General features: G+C 47.6%; 1 protein-coding gene across 2 annotated transcripts in view; it reads right to left on the bottom strand.

The window, feature by feature from the left end:
• Positions 1-974: 974 nt before the first annotated feature.
• The window catches only part of LOC105095239 (urea transporter 2), a 401,376-nt gene continuing 379,522 nt past the window's right edge, over positions 975-22,828 (bottom strand). For both annotated transcript variants that reach the window (XM_031441999.2, XM_031441998.2), the window contains exons 5-12: positions 17,978-18,158; positions 16,798-16,987; positions 12,353-12,481; positions 7,922-8,114; positions 4,008-4,155; positions 2,855-2,989; positions 2,001-2,050; positions 975-1,520 (exon numbers count right to left, since the gene is read on the bottom strand). In XM_031441999.2, the coding sequence (XP_031297859.1) occupies positions 1,338-1,520; positions 2,001-2,050; positions 2,855-2,989; positions 4,008-4,155; positions 7,922-8,114; positions 12,353-12,481; positions 16,798-16,987; positions 17,978-18,158 (1,209 nt within the window). In that variant the 3' untranslated portion in view covers positions 975-1,337. The remainder of the gene's footprint in view (positions 1,521-2,000; positions 2,051-2,854; positions 2,990-4,007; positions 4,156-7,921; positions 8,115-12,352; positions 12,482-16,797; positions 16,988-17,977; positions 18,159-22,828) is intronic.

Raw genomic sequence — 22,828 nt, 5'->3', positions numbered from 1 at the left:
CTGCACCCCATAGTTCTCATCACTGGATCTGTCAGTTCCTCTGCAAGAGCCTCAGGGCAGATTTTCCTGATTCCAGCCTTACTAATCTCTCATTCTTGGGTACTCTCCATTTCCTAAGAATCTTCACACTTTCCCCCTGCACGTAAAATGCCTTATGGCTTTATCAGGTATAAAGAACCTGGTGGTGTCCTTTGGACCTGCCTGCTACCCACCAGCTCCTAAATGTTATCAGATTGATCATCACGGACCAGCCAACTCTAGCTGCTTGTTTAATAAAGTCTTATTGGAATACAACTACGCTCATTCATTTGCATGTTGTCGAAGGTTGTTTTGCACTATGATGACAGAGTTGAGTACTTGCAGAGGAGACTGTAGAGCTTCCGAAAATGTTTACTATTTGCTATATATATTTACTATTGACATGTTGCAGAAAACTGCTGACCCCTGACCTATATTTGAAGAGTGAACGTAAGCTAGTGATGATAATTGGGAAGCCAAATTATGAAATTCATGGATAGTTGTCTGTTCTTCTGTTCAGGGCTAAAGACTTGTTTTAAGTATCGTAGGTCTCATAAAGATTCCAACACCCACAAGCAAACAGGGAAACGAAACAGATTTTCCCAGCTTCTCACATACTGAACTTAGGTACTTTCCTAAACTGAATTCCCTGCTCAAAGTCGCTAGTTTGATGTACACTGAGAAATGCTTGTCTTTCATAATGCAAGTCACATGTATGATTCTAACTTAACGATTTCTTCCTGCTATAGAATATCGTCCTGCCCATTACTCTGACCCCTGGATGTTCAAGACGCCCTGTTTAGACACTTTCAGTGACCTAGCTGTCCCTGTTTTGACTTTAAAATGACCCGTGTGAAAGTCCCCTCTTTTATGTAAAGCTGTATGTGCCCATCAGCCATCAGCTCTGTGCACGGTGGCGCCCCGAGTTTTCACCCACTCAGGAACCACTCGGCAAGTTCAATTTTACAGAATCTATTATTTAGTTAAACGTGCCAAGAAGATCATCTCTCAATCACCTTTCCAAAAGACTAAATACGAAGAATGTTTCTGTTTTGTCAATGACATTGAAAACACGTGCCTAACTTCTCCCTCCAGCAAGCTCACCACCAACTTCCTGGAACGATGCACAGTGGGTAGTTAAGGCGATTTGCGCAGAGAGAGAAAATCAGTGTCAGGGAAAGGGGGTTACAGGTGTGTCTGGTTCCACACAGGTGCAAAAAGAAGCAAAGCCAGTGAGCGCTGTAGCTGATTGGCCCAAAGCTGACACCACAGGGCGCAGACCCCGGCCCAGGCAGAGAGCACTTCTGCCTGTGACTTGGCTAGTCACCGCTGGGGGACTTGTCCTCTTCACTGCTTTTCACTGTCAGGTAGTAGATGCGGTTGGCCTCTGGGTAGGTGACTTTGCTGAGTGGGAGCCTGTAGATGGCGGGGTTGTTGGTCGTCAGGAGCAGGAAGGTGAGGGAGGAGAGGCAGAAGGGCCAGGTGCCTGGTGGCACACCAAGCTGAAAACAAAAACACTGGGGTCTGAAAACGTTCCCAGGTTCCAGGGACACTGAGGGAGAAGGATGTGCTAGTGACGGCATTGGTTTCTGGATTTTTAATGTCAGAGTGGTTGGTCTAGGAATGCGAGATGTTGGTACCTTTGGGCGCCATCAAAATCCTTTAAGGACAGGGCTGAAAACCCCCCAGGGATGCTCTCCCACATCTGGCCAAACACAGGTACCTCCATCTGTCCATCTACGTTCCCCACTTCGGGTCACATCACTCTCTCTTTCACACACGTGCACACACACGCCTCAGAGACACATGTTTGCAGTTGCCAGTCCTTCGCTGGACAAATGCTGGATAAACCTTGACAAAGGCATTGTGGGGACTATTAGCCCCCAGAACCTGCTCAGGATTCTCCCACAAGACTCCAAATGTGCTGAAGCCCTGGCTGGGGAGGGGCTCTTTCGGGGAGTGTCCGGAGACTCCAGACTTACCACTGCCATTATGTTGGTGAGGGCTGCTCCCATGTAGGCACAGAACAGGGCTGTGGAGGAAAAGGGCCATGGAGGGTCAGCTTCCTGGGCCACCCTCACCCCCAAGAGCAGGGCCGCCCTGCCTCTGGCAGCCTCAGTGTTGGCACTGCCCCCTGACATCTGGCATATTTGCCTGACGTTATTCTTTATCTTTGCAGGTAGGTGTGACCCATTTCCCACCAGACTGTGTGTTCTCTGTAGATAGAATTAAAGCTTAACTCTCCCCTTACCACCCCCCTCACTGCCATGGTGGCCTTGCATAGAGTCGGGGGTGACCAGCACCTTTCACTTGCCCACACCGACCTTGGAGATGGTCTGGCACAGGCTGGATGGCTGGGTGATTATCTGTCTGGAGGGTGAGTGGTCAGACTATGTGAGCCCTGGGTAAGGTCTCTCCTGTCCAAGATTCTGAGCTGTGATGCTGTTGGACCCTCACCAAGTCCTACCATGGCTGGGCCTTACTGGGTCCCTGAGCCAGGCATCTGGGCTCCCCCACAGGGTGAGAGCCCCGGGACGGTTAGGGGAGCCCATCCACACCCCTGGTGCCTCAGGACAAGCTCCTGCCCCCGCACCTTTGTTCTGTTTGTCTGTCCAGAACACCTTTCCCACCTCCTTGCCTATCCAAATCCCATCCTGAAAGTGCGGAGAGAAACCCCACCTCCAGCAGGGAAGGACCCTGCCGTGACAGGACCCCAGCCACCGGTCCTTCCATCACTACTGCTTGGTACTGACGACTGGGCGTCACACAGCCCAGGCAGTGGGGCAGATCAAGGGACAGTGGAGCGACTTGGCTGCCAGCTTTCCCAGGTACGCACCGCAGACGAGGGCCAGCAGGTGGGTCTGCCAGGTGAGGGCGTAGAACATGCCTCCGATGGCGATGCAGGAGAGGACGCAGTTGTAGCTGGAGAGGCCCAGGTAGATCGTCTCGAAGGGCGTGGCCACCGCCAGGGCTGTGGGACAAGGGGAAGTCTTTCTGGCTGATTCTGGGTCATAGCACAAAGGCCACCCCACGGCTAGCACCAGGTCTCAGGTGGCCCCACTCCTCTCTTTCTCCCACACCCCCTACCCCTACTCATCAGAGGAGCCTCGACGAATGGCATCTGACCTTAGGAAACCAACAATGGGAGGCGGGCAGTGGTTTCCATTGCTTTTCAAAGGTTTCATTCAGAAGTGTGACGATTTCCAGGGTGAGGGGAGGCCAAGGAGGTGGGACTCCAGGTCCTCCCGACTCCTCTGGTCAGAGCAGCCGCATTTTAGCAAGAACGATTTCAATTTAAAAAGTTCTGCTTCAAATGTATGTCCACATGTAGAGATACGCAGACAGAGAAACCAGGCGGCAAAGGGTGTGAGCAATTGGTGAATCTGGGTAAAGAATTTATGGGTGTGTACTTGTACTATTGTTATAATTTTTCATACATTTGAAATTATTTGCAAGTACATTTTTTTTTAAAAGTCGTGCTTACTAAAAGTTCTTGAAAAATTTTGGGATAAGTCAGCAGGCTCCGACTCCCAGAGCACCCAATATGAATTTCTGACTCTACTATCTGCAAATATGTACATAAATGTGTGTATATACACATACACATATGTAGAAATACTAAATCACATTTTTCAAATGGCGATCCAATTTCTGAGCACATTTTCCCTTTAAGCCGACTCAAATTTTCAAAGTGCTGGGTGGTCTACCCCTGCTTCATCTACAACTGTCCCCCAGCCTCACTGGGTGACCCTCCTCCCCTCCCTCAGCTCCCAGGGGCTCAGTTTGCAGGCCAACTCTTCGCAGTCCCTTCGCATCTCTCCACCCATCCTACTATAGCAATTGCTCCGTTTGGAGACTTGAGAAAGGAAAAAAAAACCCTAGCCCTTACAGAGTTAAAAAAAAAGCAGTGAAGGGAAGTCTAGAATGTTATTTGCGTGCTGGGGAGAAATGAACTCAGGAAAGCGATCCCTGCAAAGACGGGGTCCTACCTGCCAGGATCCCCACGATTGAGCCAATGGCTGCATGCAAGCAGATGAGTGGCGAGGAGATGAACAGAGCCACCAGGAACATGCCGCCTGTCCAGGGATTGTCGCAGCCGTACACCTGCCCGACCCCGATAGGGATGGCTTGCAGCAGCTGCAAAGTCAACAGAATCTAGGTCACTGGAGGGTGGACTGCAGGGACCAGGCCCTGGGGCCGGGACTGAGCCATTCCTGGGGGCCGGGGTGGGTAACGAGGTGAAACGGGAGGATGGCTGTGCCCCCCAGCGTGTGGGCGAACGTGGGAGGGCACGATCTGGAACAAATAGCTCCTCACTCCACCACCTGGCAGGCATCTGAGCATCCCCCATGCAAAGCCGGACAGGGTCCCCTAACACAGAGGCCGGGCACCGGGTGCTTTTAGGGGACGCATGACTTTCGCTTGGAGGAGACCAGAGGGCAAGTCTCTGAACTGCCATTGGGGATTTCAGGGTACCAGATTTCCTCTGAAAAATCATCTGAAATCCTAGAAATAGTCCAGGAATTTTGACAATCTTCTAAGCCATTCTTCTAAACGATTTGACCACAGGTCACCAAGCTCATGAGATAGCACCTCTGAGTTAGTCCCCTAGTCTGTCGGCTGCTGCACACCCAGTGTTACCCCGGGGATGGCGGGGCCTGGAGAGGAGGAGAAGCCACTTCCCCTGCTTGCAAGGAGCACTTAGCACTGCAGAAAGGTGGTACGAGTTACAACATGTGGAGAGCAGCACAGAGCCCCATGTCCCTGGGCCCGAGGGCACTGGATTGGAGAGATCAATTTGGCAGTAATGTCAGCCTTTTTTCTGCCCAAACTGAGTCGTCCTCACTTTGGCAGAGCTCTCTGTGGGCACAAAAGAAAGGAGGGGGACTGGCAGGGTGGGGAGAACGCTGGCCTGGGAGCTGAGAGCACCAGCTTTCCCAGGCTCTGCCCATGGTGTGACCACGGGCATGTCGCTTCCTCAGCCTGGGTTCTGGTGGCCTCCTCTGTGACATAAGGAGGCTGCCCTAGTGGACCATCTTCCAGCTTTAAAATTCTGCAAACTCCTTTCTCCACGATCAGGTCACATGACCTCTTAGGGGACAGGGCTCTTTTACGATGGGCACAAAATTGGTGCTTAATACATATTTATTGATTAGCTCAGTGGTTTCCAAACTTTTAGTACACTGGCATCACCTAAAGATCTTTTTAAAAACGTATTTACGCCTGGCCCCCTCCCCAGACCTTCTGTTTTAACTGCTATGATGGGTAGGGCAGGACCTCAGGGGCCTCAGGTGACTGATGGACAGCAGAGTTTGGGACCAATGGCTTAGTTACAGATAATCTACTGTAGGTGTTTGGAGTTAACTGAATTTCTCCCTTTGAAGAACTTTTGTACTTTTTCACAACTTGATTTAATTCTGGAGTCAGTCTGATTTCTTCAGAGAATAGTGTTTGAGGAGAACCAGAGAGCTTTTCAGCTATGTCCATTCTTATCTCTGAATGGGTGGCCTTTTAATCACCAAGCACTGTTTGGGCCAGAGCCTTCAGACTTCTGCAGGGAATGACAGGGTGGGGACCCCGATTTTTTTAAAGAGACCCTGAAAACCCACTTTGCACCAGTCCAGGGAACTCAGCTGCAGGGTGGGGACAGGCTGGAAATCTACCCAGTGAATATTCCGTGACTCCCCACTGCTGGGGAGTGCAGGATGCTGCGGGGAATCTGACTCCCGCCTTCCCGTCTGGGAACGGAACCCAGGTTTAAAGCCCAAGCAGGCAAGAATGAGAGGAATGAGGGAGCAAGCTGCCTTGGAGGGGAGCCTGGGATTAGAATGAAGCTCCGCCAGGATCTAAAACTTGGCCCGGTGAACGAATGGTGGCCCCGGCTCCTCCACACTGCTCTCCAGGCCACAGCCAGCACCGCGGTGCGGTCAGGTGTGTGGTGGAAATTTACTAAGCACTGACCTCCTACGTGCTCCAGATCATCCTTGCGTAACAACAACAAGCTGGTTAAACAAAAAAGAAGTCACCCCCCCCCCATTGTTTTAAAGAGAAAGAGGAAAATGGCTTTGGCTTTGATTCTTCCAAACTCAGATCTGGATGGTGCAGAAGAGGAGCCTGTGGTCAGAGTGGTGGTGGTGGAGGGGCGCTCAGAAGGTGAGCGTGGGCCTCAGGGTACGTGGATGTGGCTCCGACCAGTTTTTAACTGTTTTGAAGATGAACAAGAGGCATCTCCTCTGTGTGGCTCTCTCCACTCTGGTCCCCTCAGTGCAGGATGGTACAGTAGCGCCCCCTGCAGGGCGGGTGGGGGGCTCCGTAAGCCTCTCTGGCAGCGCCACAGGTCCCTGCAGCTGTCATTCGGACCATGCCTTGCAGGCGGGGCTCGGGGACAGCGGGTTGTGCCCCTGAGGCATGTACCCAGTCGCCAGATGGCTGATTGTTGATGATTCAAAGTTAGTTTTGCCCCTGCTCTGACCCCCGCAGTTTTCCATTTGAGAAGATGGGCTTTCCCCTAAGTGCAGGGCTCTGTCTCTTCCATTTTCTTGGATTTAGGACCTAGCTCTGCCTCTGATCCCACTCCAGCCCCAACCCCAGCCCCAGATAAAACTCAAAAAGACAAAAACTTTAAAAAGGTTTGATATTGTGGGCAGCAGCGTTTGCCACTAGGGGCAGGGGAGCCTTTCCTTGTCCATTTGGTTCAGGCTCAGGGTGGGGCTCACCCTGCAGGACCCGAGCTACCACCCCACCTGGGAGCGGTGGCCCCTGAGCTGAGCGCCCGGCACCAGGGCCACACAGAGGTTCAAACACATCTAGATGAAGGACCAGGCTGGGCAGAGAGGGCGTGGAAGTCAGATCACATGGATAATATCTGAGGCATTAGCTATAGTTTGACCTTGTGCAACTAACCGTCTCTGTGCTTTAGTTTTGTCATCTGTAAAATGGGGTGATGACAGTACTTACAGTATTGGGTTATGATGAGGGTTAAACGAGCTTGGAAGTTAAGGGCTTGAAACAGTAAAACATAATAAACTTGCTTCAGTGTAAGCTGTTAGCTATCTCTACGTTCGTTAAGGTCAAAATTTTACAGTTTTCTATATGTAATCTTATGTTAGATTTTTATTATATCCCTCTATCTCTGACGTCTCTAGACACCTCTAGATGGGTAGAATAAAAGAATGTGTACACATGTGATTATAGGATCTACAGCAGGGTTCCTCACCTTTGGCATTATTGACATTTGGGGCTGGTTGGTTCTTTGCTGTGGGGTGGGGGGCAGGGGAGCTGACCTGTGCACTGCAAGATGCTTAGCAGCTTCCCTGGCATCTACCCACGAGGTGCCAGTGGTACACCTGCTCCCCAGTTTTGACAGTTAAGACATTTCTGCAGACATTTGCTCTCCCCAGGAGGGCAGAATCACCCCTACTTAAGAACCACTGCTATGGGAAACACACAAAAATTTACCCCCATCTTCTACTGATATCTTGAAAACCTTGATTTTAACCATTATTTCAGTGTCTTGCCCCTTTTACACAACAATCCATCTAATTTAATATTTCTCCCTCAGTCCCACCGTTCTGTATCGTCAACTTAGTCCTCATCTGTACACTTGTTTATTATCTGTTGCTCTGGGCAGAGTGCAAGCGTCACAAAGGCAGGGATGTTGTGTTATTCTCCGAGAGTTCCCAGTGTCGGATAAAGTGCCTGACACACATAAGGTGTCAAGTAAGAGTTTACTGAAAGAACATATGGAGGTGGCAGCGACCCCGTCCTGTTCTCTTCTCTGCTATGACCCATCGTCTGTGGAGATGCATCTAGAGATGCTGAGAGCCTGGGTCATGCACAGACTGGTAAGCGAGGAGTTCTGCGCTGAGATCAGGGCCCCACACACCTGCCATTGGTGACTTACCAAGGGCATCTCAATCTCTGTCCAGGTGATGTTGGGCACTGAAGACATGGGCTCCACCAGTGTCATGGGGAAGAAGAGGTTGTAGTGGCCCGTGGCCGCCAGGTACAGGGTCACGGCGATGTTGAAGGGCAGTGTGAAGACCGGGAGGTCCCACTTGCTGAAGATGGAACTCAAGGCACTGGAAATGACGGGGCTGGAAGATGGAAGAGACAAAGGATTAATCGTTGTGATCATCCTTAAGTCGATATTGTCTCTTCAGCTCTGGTCACTGTACCACTCCGTGTCCCCTTTCCTTGGCACAGCCACTCCTGGCTCCCTGAGACTAGTGGTCTGCTGATCTGGAACTGGAAATAAGGTGTTCAGTATAAGTCTCCATCTTTGGGAAACAAAATTTAAAAGCATGGTAACTTGTTTTCAATAGAAAAACTTTATAAAAGAATTTACACATTTCCTTGTTTCTTAAACCAAGAAGACTGAACAGAATCTAATCTTTACAAACATGTCATGTGTTGCCTTTGGATCATTATGCTGTACGTCATGATGTATCCTGGGCTGTGATAGCATTCAGAATGTATATTTTAGATAAGCTTCCAGGAGGAGGCTGCTCTGGCACACGGGAAACATGCGGGCTTGAACTCGGCTGAAGTATGTTGAGCTACTCTGGGAACCGCCGTGTGAAAATGAAACCTTCAGTTCATTGTATCCTCTGTCCTCTTGGTCTCTTCTTTGGAGAGAGCATGGATTTTGGAGAAAGATGGAGCTGGGATGAACACAAATTCTAACTCCTACACTGACTTACAGGCTGAGTGAGCAACGTTAGGTAATTAACCTTCCTTAGCCTCAGTTTCCTTTGACGGCACCAGCCACCTGGCACCTAGTACCCTGTGTCTCCCACACGCAGTGAGCTGCCAGACCATACGTGAACTTACATGGTCTGGTTGATTGGTTTACTTATAATTAAGGACAACGACTCTCAAATGGGCATTTAAGAGTGCTTGAAAACCCTGCCACACATCCCTAGCAAATGAACTCTCCAGCTCGCTCAGACAACTATCTCACATTTTCTCTTTTGTCCTCAAATCTTCACTCTCTGCTTCCCTGTAGTTTCAGCTAACCACCTTCCTTTACTTCATTAAGAAAATAGAAATGATGAGATGAGAAATGCTTCGTCTGTTTAACCATGAGATTCATATTCTGCTTTATTCTTTGCCTTTTTCATGGAATGGAAGTGTCCGCAATTCTTCAGGCCAATTCTTTTCTTTGAACTTTGGAATCCAGTCCATCTCAAACACTTCATTCCTGCAGTTCTGTCCTTTCTCCTGCAGCTTCAGTCTCTCCTTTTCCTCTGGCTCATTCTCACAAATATGCAATGTGCTCTAGTACCTTCTACCTTAAAAATCCTTCCCCATTAACCTGATTTCTGCTCCAACTTTGCTCCATTGCTCTGCCCCCTTTCATGGCCAAACTCCTCAAAACGAGTCTGTCTTTGCTATCTCCCATCTTCCTACCCCTATTCTTTCCCAAACCCACCCCCATCAGGCGTATGTTCTCCTAATGCCACAGAAACAGCTCTTGTCCAGTTCGCCAATGACCTCCACCTTGCAAAGTGCACGGTCACTCTCTGCTCCTTTCATCCGACAGCTGGATCCTCAGACTAGATTGAAACCCTTTCTGTCAGGGCTACTCCGACTCTGCACTTAGTTTAGCTCTTCTTTCTCAAGCCCCCTCCATGGTCCTTCCCCTCTTCTGCCAGGTATTTGAATGTTGGAACATCACACGGCTCTGTCTTGGGCCTTCTCCTTCTGGGTGATAGCCTTTCATTCTACTGATGAAATATCTTCTGTATGCTTCCATCTTCCAAATTTTGACCATATCCCAAAGTTCCAGATTTGCACATCCACCTGCCTTCTCAACATCTCTAGTTGGAAACCTAAAGTTTAATACGTCCCAGCAGAACTGTTGACTTGCATCCATTCTCCCACCACCAACCAGTATCTCTTTCAGTCTCCATCAACCCAGGTGCTGAGGCAAATGAGAGGAGTGTCCTGAATCTTCTTTCCTTTCCTCTGCTCCTACTGCACCGCCTCCCAGGAAGTCCTGCTGCCTTTCCCTTCCTTAACACAGACCCCAAGCCCAAACACTTCTCATCACCTTCATGGACATCACCCTAGTCCAAGCCAGTCCCGTCCCTCTGTGGGTTTTGCATCAGACTCCTAACTAGGCTTCCAGCATCCATTCCTGCTCCAGCTAAAATCTATTCTCCACACTGCAAGCAGAGTGATTTGTTGAAATTTAAAACCCTTTAACTGCTTCCCATCACAGTTGTAATAAACAGGAAAAGGCTTCCTGGATCTACAAGGTGTGGGGACTTGACCTTCATCCACTTCTGTCCTCACCTCCTGCCCTGTCTCCTTCATTCACTGGGCTTCAGCCCCACTGGTCTTGTTTCTCAAACACATCCTACTCCTCCAGTGGGGTCTTTGCACGTGCTGTTGCTTCTGCCTGCAACAGACCTCACCCAGATCTAGGCGTGGCAGGTACCATCTCACCCTTTAGGTGACAGTTTGAATGTCCCCTCTGCAAAATGGCTTTTCCTGACCACCCACATCTGGAATCACTCTCTGTCTCATCTGCCCTGTTTTGCTTTCCTCAAAGCACTTCTCACATCTTTTTTTTTTTTTTTGCAGTCTATTTCAAATGCTGTTTGTTTATTTATTTTTGTTGAAGCATATAGTCGGTTACAATGTGTCAGTTTCCGGTGTACAGCATAATGTTTCAGTCACACATATACACACACAGATTCATTTTTCATCTTCTTTTCATTAAAGGTTACTATCAGATATTGAATGTAGTTCCCTGTGCTATACAGAAGAAACTTGTTTTTCTAATCTAGTTCACATATAGTAGTTAAATATTTGCAAATCTTGAACTCCCAATTTATCCCTTCCCACTCCCTTTCCTCTGCCCCCTGTAACCGTACGTTTGTTTGCGATGTGTGTGTAGCATCTTGAAATGATCTTATTAAAGAACAAGTTGTGATTGTCTCTCTTTGCCAAGAAGAATGTAAGCTCCAAGAGGTTGGAGACCTTCTCTTGCTCCCAACTTTCCTCGGCATCTGGAAGTCTCTGCCTGGAGCAGGCGCTAAGCAAATGTTTGTTTGCTGGATAATTCTGGCTCTGCTAGTACGTACCCTGTAGATTGGATTTCCAGGACCGCATGAGTGGATTAGTGGAGCCCCACAGTGTAGTGCACAGAGCTCCTCCAGTGTAGGGCACAGTGGGCTTTTTTGTCTTTTAAATTGGGAGGTGAGGGTGAGGGTGGGCACTACAGACCCACCGCCCCGCTGTGTGCCTTGGCCGAGGGGCTGTGCTGGGGGGCTTCTCCACATCGTTATAAACCCAATGTACGCACATGAAGGCAAATTCTCCTCCTCCTCCTCGGGCCTGGCACGTGGGGGCAGTAAGGAAATCCCCACAGAAATGCCTGCCATCACTTTTTGTCCTGGGAGATTAAGGGAGAGCCCCTAAGGAGAAACATACATTGCCCAGAATGCTTAATGTGGTAATTTATTTGCAAGCACTACTAAAATGTAATGGAACAGCACTTAAATGAAATTGAACTAACCGGTTTTAGTAACTCCAGACTTTGAAACCAAAGGGAGAAGTTAGGAATCAGTGGGGGTGTAGATTGTAGACCTCGGGGGCTGGGGGCCAAGGGGACACCTCGTGATGGGGGCACGAGAGCAGACCCTTGGGTGCTGCAGATCTGGGGCAGGAGCCAGCGAACCGAGGGTCCTGTGTGTAAAAGGCCGATTTGTTGCTAATACCCTTCATCTTGACTTCTTGACGATGGCGTGAAAATGAGGTGATGGCGCAGCAAGACGCTTCTGGTTCAAAGATCCTATGTTTTAAATACAGACATTTTGTTCCAAGAAAGCCCTCTGATTCTATCACAAGTGAGTTTCAGCTCTGGGGTCCTGGTTAGTCCACAAGAGAGGTGAGCCCCACATCACCTGGAGTTGAGTGCGGACTCTGGGTTCAGCACCTGGGGCGAGTATGTAACCTCTGTGTGCCTCAGTCTTCTCCTCTGTAAATTGGGGGCTGCCTTGCTTAGCACTGTGTCTGGCTTGTAGGAAATACTCAGTAAATGTCAGCCATGATCATTAAGCCTACCCTTCAGAGGAGATTATCCACAGAGATTAAAAAAAAAATCAAACATGTGGTCTTTGCTCTTTAAAGGGTCCCCATTTTTCCAAATTCAGAATGACTCCCTTGTGTTGCAGCTGAACGCATGGACTCCCAGGGTGTCTTGCGAGACAAGCCAGCCCGACTGCGAGGACACCGGGCGCCATGACAGCGCACGTCCCCTCCAGTCAGACACAGCACCTTGGGGTCCGGAAGGTCTGGGAGCAGAAAGGAGGAGGTGCCTCACCAGGACATGGCCGTGAGGGTCACAGGAAGCAGAAGCCACCAGTAATAGTCAGACTTGGCGGAGAACACAGCGGTCAGCATCCCCACCAGCATCCCGTTGTACCCGTGGAGGCCCGCGGCGACCGCAGCCCTGGGGGTGGAAACAGAGAATTTGGTGGTGCCTCCTGGCCCCGTTCCTCCTGGTACTCAGTGAATGCTGGGGGGGGGTCACACAGCTGCCGGAACCTTTCTAGATCCCGCACACACACACACACACACACACACACACACACACACACACACACACACACACACATGCACACACACACACACACACATGCATACGCTTCGATTACCCTTGCTGATCCAGAATTAAATGATGCACTTTGCCTGTGTCTAAGCTCTCCTTTGCTTCTCAAGGGGGTGGTCTAGATTGTTAGACACATCGGGAAATCTGATAGAAACCTGAGGTGTGGCACCGGGAAGGTGTGTGTGTGTGTGTGAAAGAGACAGGGCTGGAGGAGGAAGGGAGGGAGGAAAGGAGGGGGAGGGTGTGCTCTGACTTTACTAAGTGACACCGTGACTGCCTGAGTTGGGGCACTGCTCCTCGCTGACGCCTGCCCCGGAGTGGACGCGCGGAGTCTGCCGCGATGCCCACGCCTCTCCCCACGGCCCGGCAGGAGGGCACAGAGGCTCCGTAGAGTCCCAGCTGGAGTCTGTTGCCTCCTTCCGCTTCATCAGGGCTGCCTGTGTGCACCTGAACTTCTCTCCCTGATCTGCACGAACACTGTCCGTGACCTTGCCCATTGCTCTGCTGAGGGAGGGGAGAGAGGGACGGGGTGAGGGACGGCACTGGGAAAACCACACTGCGAGACCCCCGCGAGGGAATGAGCTTTGCGTGCTGTGGTCTGTCCTGCCCTCCACTGGAAGTTGCATGAGGCCCAACTTGTCTGGCATCAGTGTTAGCAACAGTCAACAGTGTCCGGTGCACGCAAAGGTCTAGGTGAGCGGTTGCTGACCAGGTGTGTGTGCGTGTTACATCCCACCAGGCACTGACTGTTCTTGCAGGCAGAGGCCTCTGGAAGTGTGCCCTGTGACGGAGGAAGGGAGCTCCAGGGAGAGGAGGCTCCCGCCCGGCAGAGGCTACAGCTTAGGTCTGAACAGGGCGGCCTTCAGCTCTGCAGTGACCAGGAGATCAGCTCAGCTCGATGAGAGAGCAGGGGAGACGGTGGGATAGGCTCTCTAGACAGTTTCCAACAAGAAAAGCTGAACCCGGGGCACGTCGGTGGGGACATTTGTATGGGACACAGGACAGCTGGGTCTTTGGCTGCTCTAAGGCTGGGAAGATACGGGGCAGCTGGAAGCAGGCAGGGGGCTGAGGAGGAACGGGGGCGGCAGGGAAGACCATTGGTGTTCAGAACCTCCTCGGGACTAGAAAAATTACCTGAGAGATCTGTGTTTTGGGAAATCATTATTTTAAAATGTGTTTGCATTTTTTATATTTTCCCATTTATGCACCATGTTGGAATTAAGTACTTGTTGGTTTTAATACCAGCTGCTTTAGGCAAACTGAGCAAAGACCGTTGACTCATATTGGGGGAGGACCTCATCCCCAGTGGTTGGGTGTGTAGGAAATGCAGGTATCAAATGAGGGGACCCAGGGGAGATAAAATTAGGGGGACATCTCAGGGCTGCCTCCACAGCTGCCCTTCCCCGTGGAGAGTCCCCTCCCAGAACTCTTCTTTACCAAAACTTTGATGGCTTCGGGTTTGACTGTCAAAGGAAATCCGTTACTTTACACCCCTGCCCTGATCATCAAAAATATACAGCTAGGTTCAACCTCAATGCCCCAAAGACCTTTGTTAGGATCATGTTCCATCGGGACATTGAGCATCAGTGTTGCTGAACTTGAAGCTGTGGTTGTAAATTGCAGTCTCGGGCTAGTGGGGGTGGGGTAGTAGAGTTAAGGGTGGGGAGTGGGGGTGAGGGGAAGCAGGAGCGGTGGGGAGGGGGAGGGGGAGTGGGGGAGGGGATTTCGGAGGTTATGACCAGGACATGCAGCTGCGTCAGTGGTTCGTTGGGGACAGTGGCGAAGCTGGGGCTCCTCGGGAGGCTGTGTGTGTAAGGATGCTGTGTAGGGCGCCTAGAGCTTTGAGCCTGTGATGTAGAACATGGTACTGACCTGTCGGCAATGAAGCTGGAATCTTTTCTAGGCATTGTGCTAGACTCTGGACCACTGGAGAGGGACTCCTTGCTCTGAATGTGCTTAGAACGTAGCCGGGGAGAAAAGACTCAGAAGGCAGTAATATTAAATCCAATATAGTATTGGGGTAGGGTCTGTGGTTTTTTAAGTGAGAAAGGAGGGTTCAGAGAGCACTGGGGGTAATCAGGGGTGGCTCCCCGGAGGAGGAAGGATTTGAAGGAGGGGTAGGATTAGACAGGCAGAAGCAAAAGTGCTCAATTGGGAAGAGTGTGATGCTGACTGGCAGGCAGGGTGAAGCTCATCAGAGAAGGCTTTGGAAGCCGAGCTGAGGGATTGGGTTTTTACCTAATGCACCCCTGTTTCAGATTGCTACTCAGGATATTTGGAAAGATTAAGCAGGCATAGTGTGCGTCTCCCTTGTAAAACAGAAGTCCATGTAGCAACTCTTTGAACGACTTGGCAAGTTTACCAGTGAATTATGGTCAGGAGGAAAGTCACAGAATCAGACCATCAGAGCAGGAAGGGGCCTGGGCTTCTCGAAGGTAACCTGTAGGTGGGCTGGACAGAGCTCACCTCAGGGGGGTTTTGGCCAACAGTGATGAAGCAGTGACGAGACGAGAAGTGCTCCTGCAGAGAGGCCCAGTTCTCTGCCAGCTGCCTATAAGTCTGTGGATAAGTGGCACCAAGGAACCGCAAAACCACTGGTTGAATCAGAGCCAAAATCCTGGCTGGAGCCATTTATCCTCTTACCCACCAGACCTACACCGCAAAGAACCCACTCTCTCATCCATCTGACCTGGAGTGCCCTCCCGACTAGAAATGGAGTGGTCCCCCAAGGCCACCTCAGAGGGACAAGTTCACTTCTCACGGGACATAAGTCAACCCACGCCTGCACCTTGGTGGGTCTGGAATGTCATGTGGGGCTGGAGGAATTGTGGCGTTGGTTACAACACAGCCACTCGGATTGCTCCCCTGGCTCTGGGGCCACCAGGAGACCTCTGGCTCTGCTCTCTACCCTGTCCATGTGCAGGGAGGGCACTGACCCTCAGCCTAGAAGATGGAGGCTACCTGTCCCAGTCCAAGCCCGGCCACCCACTGGCTCTGGCACCCAGCAAAATGTGGACCCTCTTACTTTCACTGAATGCCTTGTGAAGTGGCAGGAAGAGTCACAAGGCATGACAGGGCTTTTCAACCTTTTGGACAGTATCCCATGGTAAGGAAATGATGTATTTTATAGTGTGACCTAGTTTCTCTGTTTGTGTGTCTCTCTCTCACACACACACCCCAACATAATTGAAACAAAAATTTAACAAAATAATATTTACCTTCGTTACATATGGATCACTTTGATCTGTTTTATTCTATTCTTTTAATTTTTAAAAATGCTGTTGACAATTAATTCATGATCTAAAAATGGGCTGGTGACTCCAGAATTGGAAAATGCTCAGGATATGGGCTTCCCCAAACTTCTCTGATCATCAGAAGCACCCAGGAGAATCTTGTTAAAAGCACCCCCATGCCCAGGTCCACTGAATCAGACTCTCTCTGGGAGGGAGGGGGAGTGGGGGGATGGAGAAACGACATTTCTTAGCAATCATTCCAGGTGATGGCGGCCATTAGGGAAGCCTGGGCGCTACTGGAACTGCACATGGCGAAGTCTGAGGAAATGGTCCAGGTCTGTAAGGAGCTGCCCATTGTTGTCACTGGGCTTTGTGGGCACTGGGGCAGAGATGGCCCTCCCCGAGGCCTGCCCCCTGCATCCCGTGCTCCTGTGTGTTCCCCTCCCCCAGGCCACCTCCTGCACTGCCCTCTCCTCCTCTCCCCTCCCCTTCTCCTGCATCCGTGTTACTAGCTCAAAGGCTGCCCTCCCTAACCTGCCCTCCCAGCGCTGGCTGAAATCTGCCTTCTGTGAGCTCTCCAGCCTACGTTGCCTTGGGCGATTCTGAGACATTTCTTGCCTGTTAGTCTGATGTCCCTCAGCTAGACTGTAGGCTCCCTGAAGGAAGACCAGCTTGACTGTTCCTCAGCACCTGCCTTCAGGGGAGTGTTTGCAGAACACTCTACAGCCGAATGGACCCTGGCACTGTTTGCTGTGAGCACAGGAGCAGTTTAATTCAGTAAAGAACCCCAGTGACATGCCCACAGTTGATACTCAGGAGACTGTGGTTGGCTGATACTGGGATAAGGTTGGCTGATCACCCAAGTCAACACTTCTCCACCTTGTCTACCCCAAGACCCCCAGACACCCAGAGAGAGGAACCCACCTGTCCTGGCTCAAGATGAGGGCACTTACAGTTGACATCACTGTCCCCAGGCCCCCGGAGATCGCCCACCAGGGATTCTGGATCAGGAGCCCTATGAAGATGATGAGCCCGCTGAGAGGGTTGTTGGCGAACATCACCTGAGCGCTGCCCCGCAGAACCCAGTCTGTGAACTGCAGGGCCAGGGGCTTATCTGAAACAGACAGGCAGAGTCATCAGCAGGGGCCAGCCTGTGCTTCCCTGCTGGACCACTGGTTGGCGTGGCAACCAAGGAAGACTGGGATGCGCCAGCCAGGACGGTTCCCCTCATTCAGCCTGGCGCCCAGCCCAAGTCTCTGAGTAGCCTGGCAATCGGTCCACGGTGGGTGTTAGTTTTGCCATGTAGACTGAGGCACCACGCTGAGACCAATTTAACATTGTTCCAGCCATCGGCTGGGCTGGCGAGGAAGCCCCAGGAACATTCCAAGGGAAATGCACTGGTCCAAGGGCAGGGGTGGGGAGGGGTGGAGAGTGTTTTTGTGTAGTGCTGCATGACTCAGTGGAGGGCTGGTATCTGAGCAGCAACAGAAAGTAGTCTGAAGGAAAAAAAGCCGGGAAAGAAACGATTTTAGCCCAGCTGTGAAATCAGCATTGGGTTACATACTGACATACGTTCTGTCTTACTCATTCTCTGGCTCGGTTTCCAGGACAGCCTCTAAAGGTGGGGGCCCGGTGCGGGCAGGGAGGGTAGGGGTATTTGTTGCCACCTTTGGTTTTGGAAAACCAACAGAAGAATGATGTTAAAAGGAGAGAACTTGGAACCCTGGGCAGGGTGGTGCCAATATTTTCTTGGCGCGTAAAAAAATGGCTGTGGAATGAGGGAAGGAATGGCCATTTGGCTTGTTTGAAAAGTGGCTCGTATGATGGCTAATGTGGTTGTCCTATATCTGCTCCACATAGGAGTAAAGAATTTGTAAAGAAGTAAAATCAGTGAAGTGCATTTAATCCCCAAACCACGGGAATTCAGTCAGTAGGAATACATTATGCCCACCCGGAGCCAACTCAGGGCTGGAGTCCCTCAAATGTGGGGGCCTTTCCCATGAGTGAGTGAGGGAGCAGCTTCTGTGGTCCAAGCCGGAGGGAGCAGCTTCTGTGGTCCCTCCCTGGCCTGGCCTGGCTGCCTCTTCCCTGGGCATCTGCCTACCTTTCAGCCAGTTCTGGAACTCCTTCATCTCGCCTGTGAGGTAGCCCACAGCCTGAAAGATGTTGATGCCCCGCCGGCCTGCGGAGCTCCGAGGGGCTGCCTCACTCTCTCTCCTTCTTCCCTTTTCATTGGGTTTCTCAATCTTCACGATGTGGCTTTCTTCGTTGGATGACCGGAGATCCTTTCAGGAGAAGCCATGACAAAATATCATATCGTTTCGCTTCTTGAGAGCAGGGGCATTTGGGGGTGGGGAAGACGGTCAAATTTTTTGATAAAGAAGGATCTTAAGATAAACGTCCACAGTCTAACGCTGTCGAGGGCACCCCCACGCCCTGCTCCTCCCAGGACTACCGCACATTCTTCATAGCAGGGATCTGAGCCTTTTGTGCCACGGATCCCTTTGGCACTTCGGCAAGACTGTGGACTTCTTTCCAGAATGTTTGTAAATGAACACAATAAATAGGATTGCCATGAAAACCAATTATATTGAAAAGCAGTGATCACAATATTAAAAAAAAAACTGATATCAATACAGGGGCAGCAGATCCAATACAAATTATAATTTCCAAGTAGTGATGAGTGAATCTGTGGGAGCTGCCACCCCAACTCAGGACTTTGTAGGGCCATTCCAGCTCCAGAAGTCACCAAAGGGGCATCTGAGGGCTTTACTCTGACTGTGTCACAGCCCAACTTCTTCTGCCCCATCCTGCTGCTTTTACGTCTGTACAAGTATTGACCCCAAGGACATACCCTTTACAATTTTAAGCCAGTTTCTTACATGCAAATCTCCATCTCAGAGCCAGCTTTCCAGGGGAACCCAATCTGTTACAATGACAAAAATCTCAGGTTCTACTAATATAGCTGTTGCTTATTGCCTATATTTATAATTAAACGCTAACGTTCATTGGAGGTTAGTGAAAATAAAGATCAATTATTTTCTTCATCCTTCACCCTCCTCAGTTCTACCTATGGACCCCTTGGTCATGACTCCTCGCTCTGAAACTGTGCCCTCCCGTACAGTAGTCAGTGGGACATGTGGCTCTTGGCACTTAAAATGTGGCTGATCTGAATTGAGATGTGCTCTAAGTAGATCTGAAGACTTAGTGTTTAAAAAAAGAATGTGTAAAATATCACCATGATACTTTATATTGATTAAATACTAAAATAATATCACGTATATTCATATATATATTAAGTTAAGCAAAATGTATTATTAAAATTAATTTCACCTGCTTCTTTTTACTTTTTAAAATGTGGTTAATAGAAATTTAAACTTACATGTGTGGCTCATATTCTACTTCTGTTGTACACCGATGGGCTATGGATTTCTCTAACCTCATCACTGCATCAAAACTTGAATGTCTTGAGGATGTCAGTAGAAATGGTGAATGGAGGACCTCCTTAAATTCTCTCCTCCATAAAAGCAATGAGAACACTGGAAAAAAATGTGCCTGAGGTGGTGAATAACAGTTGAGGAAAATAAGAGGCTAATCAAAAAGCTTAAAAGGAAAACTGGAAGACTGAGTTTCAGAAGGGGCTTTGAAAGGCTTGTGCACAGTCTTGTGAATCTAGAATACTTCATGCAGGTGTCAGGTTGGCACAAACGCAGGACAGTGTGCATGCTCAAAAAATAACCAAGAATCTCCTGAGTTCTCACCTCTGGCTGAATTTGAATCTCTGTTCAAGCAGTAATTTAAGGCTAGGTAGAGTTGAAAATTGCCTGAGTGAGTGTTGAAGATGCTCCAGCACACACACAGATCTCCTTGACCAATGCTGAGAGTCCTATTGATTCCAGGCATCTAAAGAAATATCTGGTTAACCATTAGCTAACCACTAAGCTAGCTAAGCAGAGATTTTAGCAGCTACAAATTACAAAAGAATACAGACTTCCCAGAATTATTTCAGGAAAACCATTAAACAAAAATAAGCCAGCAACAACAAATCCTGGGGGAGAGGAAAGAATCTGATTTCCAGAGTTGCCACATTATTTATGACACCCAGTTTTTAACAAAGAATTATGAGACATCAAAGAAACAGAAAGGATGAAACAAGGGAAATAAAGAAGTCAAAAGAAACTGTCCCTGAGGAAGCCCAGACATTGGACTTACTAGACAAAGATTTAAAATCACCTTAAGTATAATCAAGGAACAGAAGAAAACCATGTATAAAGAACTAAAGGAAAGTGTGGGAAGTATGAGAACAATCTCATCAAACAGAATATCAAGAGGAAATTGTAAAAAAGAAACAACTAGAAATTCTGAGGTTGAGAAGTAGAATAATGGAAACAAAAAATTTGCTAGATGGGCTCAGCAGCAGATTGGAGCAGTCAGAAGAAAGAATTGGGAAACTTGAAGGCAAGTCAGCTGAGATTATTCAGCCTGAGGAACAGAAAGAAATCAGAAAGGTGAAAAATGAACATAGCCTCAGAGACCTGTGGGACACCATCAAGTACACCACCATATGCATAATGGGAGTTCCAGAAGGGGAGGAGAGAGAAAGGCTGAAAACTTCCCAAATTTGATGAAAACCAGTAATAGACACATCCAAGAAGTTCAACAGTCTTCCAGTAGGAGAAACCCAAAAACATCTACACCCAAATATTTAATAAAATATTCAAAGTCAAAGAGTAATTTTGTAGACTCTTGAAAGCAGCAAGAGAAGATCAAGTCATTATATACAAAAATCCTCAAAAGAATTAACACCTTATTTCAGAAACCATGGAGGCCAGAAGGCAGTGGAATGACATATTGAAAGTGCTGGAAGAAAGATTGTCAATCAAGAATTCTATATTCAGCAAAGCTATTCTTCTAAAATGAAGGAGAAATTAAGACATTCGCAGATAAATAAAAACTGAAAAAATTCATTGCTAACAGACCTGCCCTGTAAGCCTTTTAATATTTTAATATTTCTTGTAAGAAACATTAAAATGAATCATTAAGGCTGATATAAAAGGACACTAGAAAGGACACTAGTATCTCAAGTCCATATGAAGAAATAAAGACCGCTGATAAAGGTAATTACATAGGTAAAAATAACAGACAGTATAAATGTATTTTTGGTAATTCTCTTTTTCTCCTTCTGATGTAAAAAAGAACTTTTCATAAAACAATTGTAAGTCTCTGTTGATGGGCATACAATGTATAAAGATGTGATTTGTATCACAAAAACAGCACAGAGGAGGTACATAAGAGCCAGGCTTTTGGATACTATTGTAATTAAGTTGGTTTTAATCCAAACTAGATCATTATAAGTTAAGATCTTAGTTGTAATGTCCAGGGCAACTACTCAGAAAATAAATAAAGACATATAGAAAACAATGACAGAAGAATTAAAATGATACAGCAGGAAATATCTATGTAAGACAAAAGATGGCAGTAACAAAATAATAGAAAAACAGAAAAGATACGACATATAGAAAACAAATGGCAAAATGTTAGGCATAAATCCTACCTTATCAGTAACTACATTAAATGTAAATGGACTACACACTTCAGTTAAAGACAGAAATTAACAAAATGGATTTTTAAAAATTATACAACTATATCTTGTCTACAAGAGACACACTTTATATTCAAATGTATAGATTGTAAAGATGGAAAGATATATTACGCAGTTACCAAAACCAAAAAAAGCTGAAATGACTATACTAAGATCAGCATAATAGACCTTTTGCTGAGACAAAAATTGTTACTAGCAAGTAAGGAAGACAATTATAATGATAAACAGATCAATCTACCAAGAAGATAATAAGAATTATAAACACATGTCTAACAAAAAAGCCCCAAAATATATGAAGTAGAAGTTGGCAAAAATGAAAGGAGCAAAAGTCAATTCAATAATAATAATTGGAGACTTCCATACTCCACTGAAAATATGGATAGAATAACTAGATAGAAGATCAAGGAAATGGGAGACGACAAACTAACTAGACCTAATGGACGTCTATGGAAATCTTCACCCAACAAGAGCAGAATACACCTTCTTTTCTAGAGCACATGGAACCTTCTCTAATATAGACCATGTTAGGCCATAAAATGAGTAAAACATTTTTACTAATAAAAATATCAGTAAAGGGATAGAAAACATACACAGTAGGTTCTCTGATCTTGATGGAGTAAAATTAGAAATCAGAAACAGAAGAATATTTGGAAAATGTGTGGAAATTAAATAACACACTCCTAAGTAATCAATGGACCAAAAAGGAAACCAGAAGAGAAATTAGAAAGTATTTTGAAATGAATGAAGACAAAACCACAACACATCAAAACTTACAGGATGAAGCCGTATCAGTGCATAGAGCGAAATTTATACATATAAATACCTATGTTAAAAAAAGAAGAGAGTTCTCAAAAACCTAACCTTTCACTTTAAGAAACTAGAAAAATAGCAGTGAATTAAACCCAAAGCAAGTAGAAGAAAGGAAAAATAAAGATTATGGTGGAAATAGATTAAATAGAGAATAGAAAAACAATATAAAATTCAATGAAACTAAAAGTTGGTTCTTTGGAAAAAGCAAAATTGACAAATTTTAACTAGCTTGACAAAGAAAAAAAGAGAAGATGGAAATTACTACAATCAGAAATGAAAGAGGGGACATTACCACCAACCTTAAATAAATAAAAAGGATAATAAGGAAGTGGATTATAAAGAAATGAATAATTGTATGCCAACAAGTTAGGTACCCTAGATGAGCTGTATAAATTCTTAGCAAGACACAAACTACCAAAACTGACTCAAGAAGAAATAGAAAATTTGAGTTGACTCATAACAAAGGAAAGGAACTGAAATAGTAAAAAACAAAACCAAACAAAACCAAAATTTCCCACAAAGAAAAACCCGAGTCCAGATGAT

This window comes from Camelus dromedarius, chromosome 28 (genome assembly GCF_036321535.1).
Source record: "Camelus dromedarius isolate mCamDro1 chromosome 28, mCamDro1.pat, whole genome shotgun sequence".
NCBI lineage: Eukaryota > Metazoa > Chordata > Mammalia > Artiodactyla > Camelidae > Camelus > Camelus dromedarius.
The sequence above is the reverse complement of the archived record's forward strand: the minus strand, read 5'-3'. Positions and strand labels throughout refer to the sequence as shown.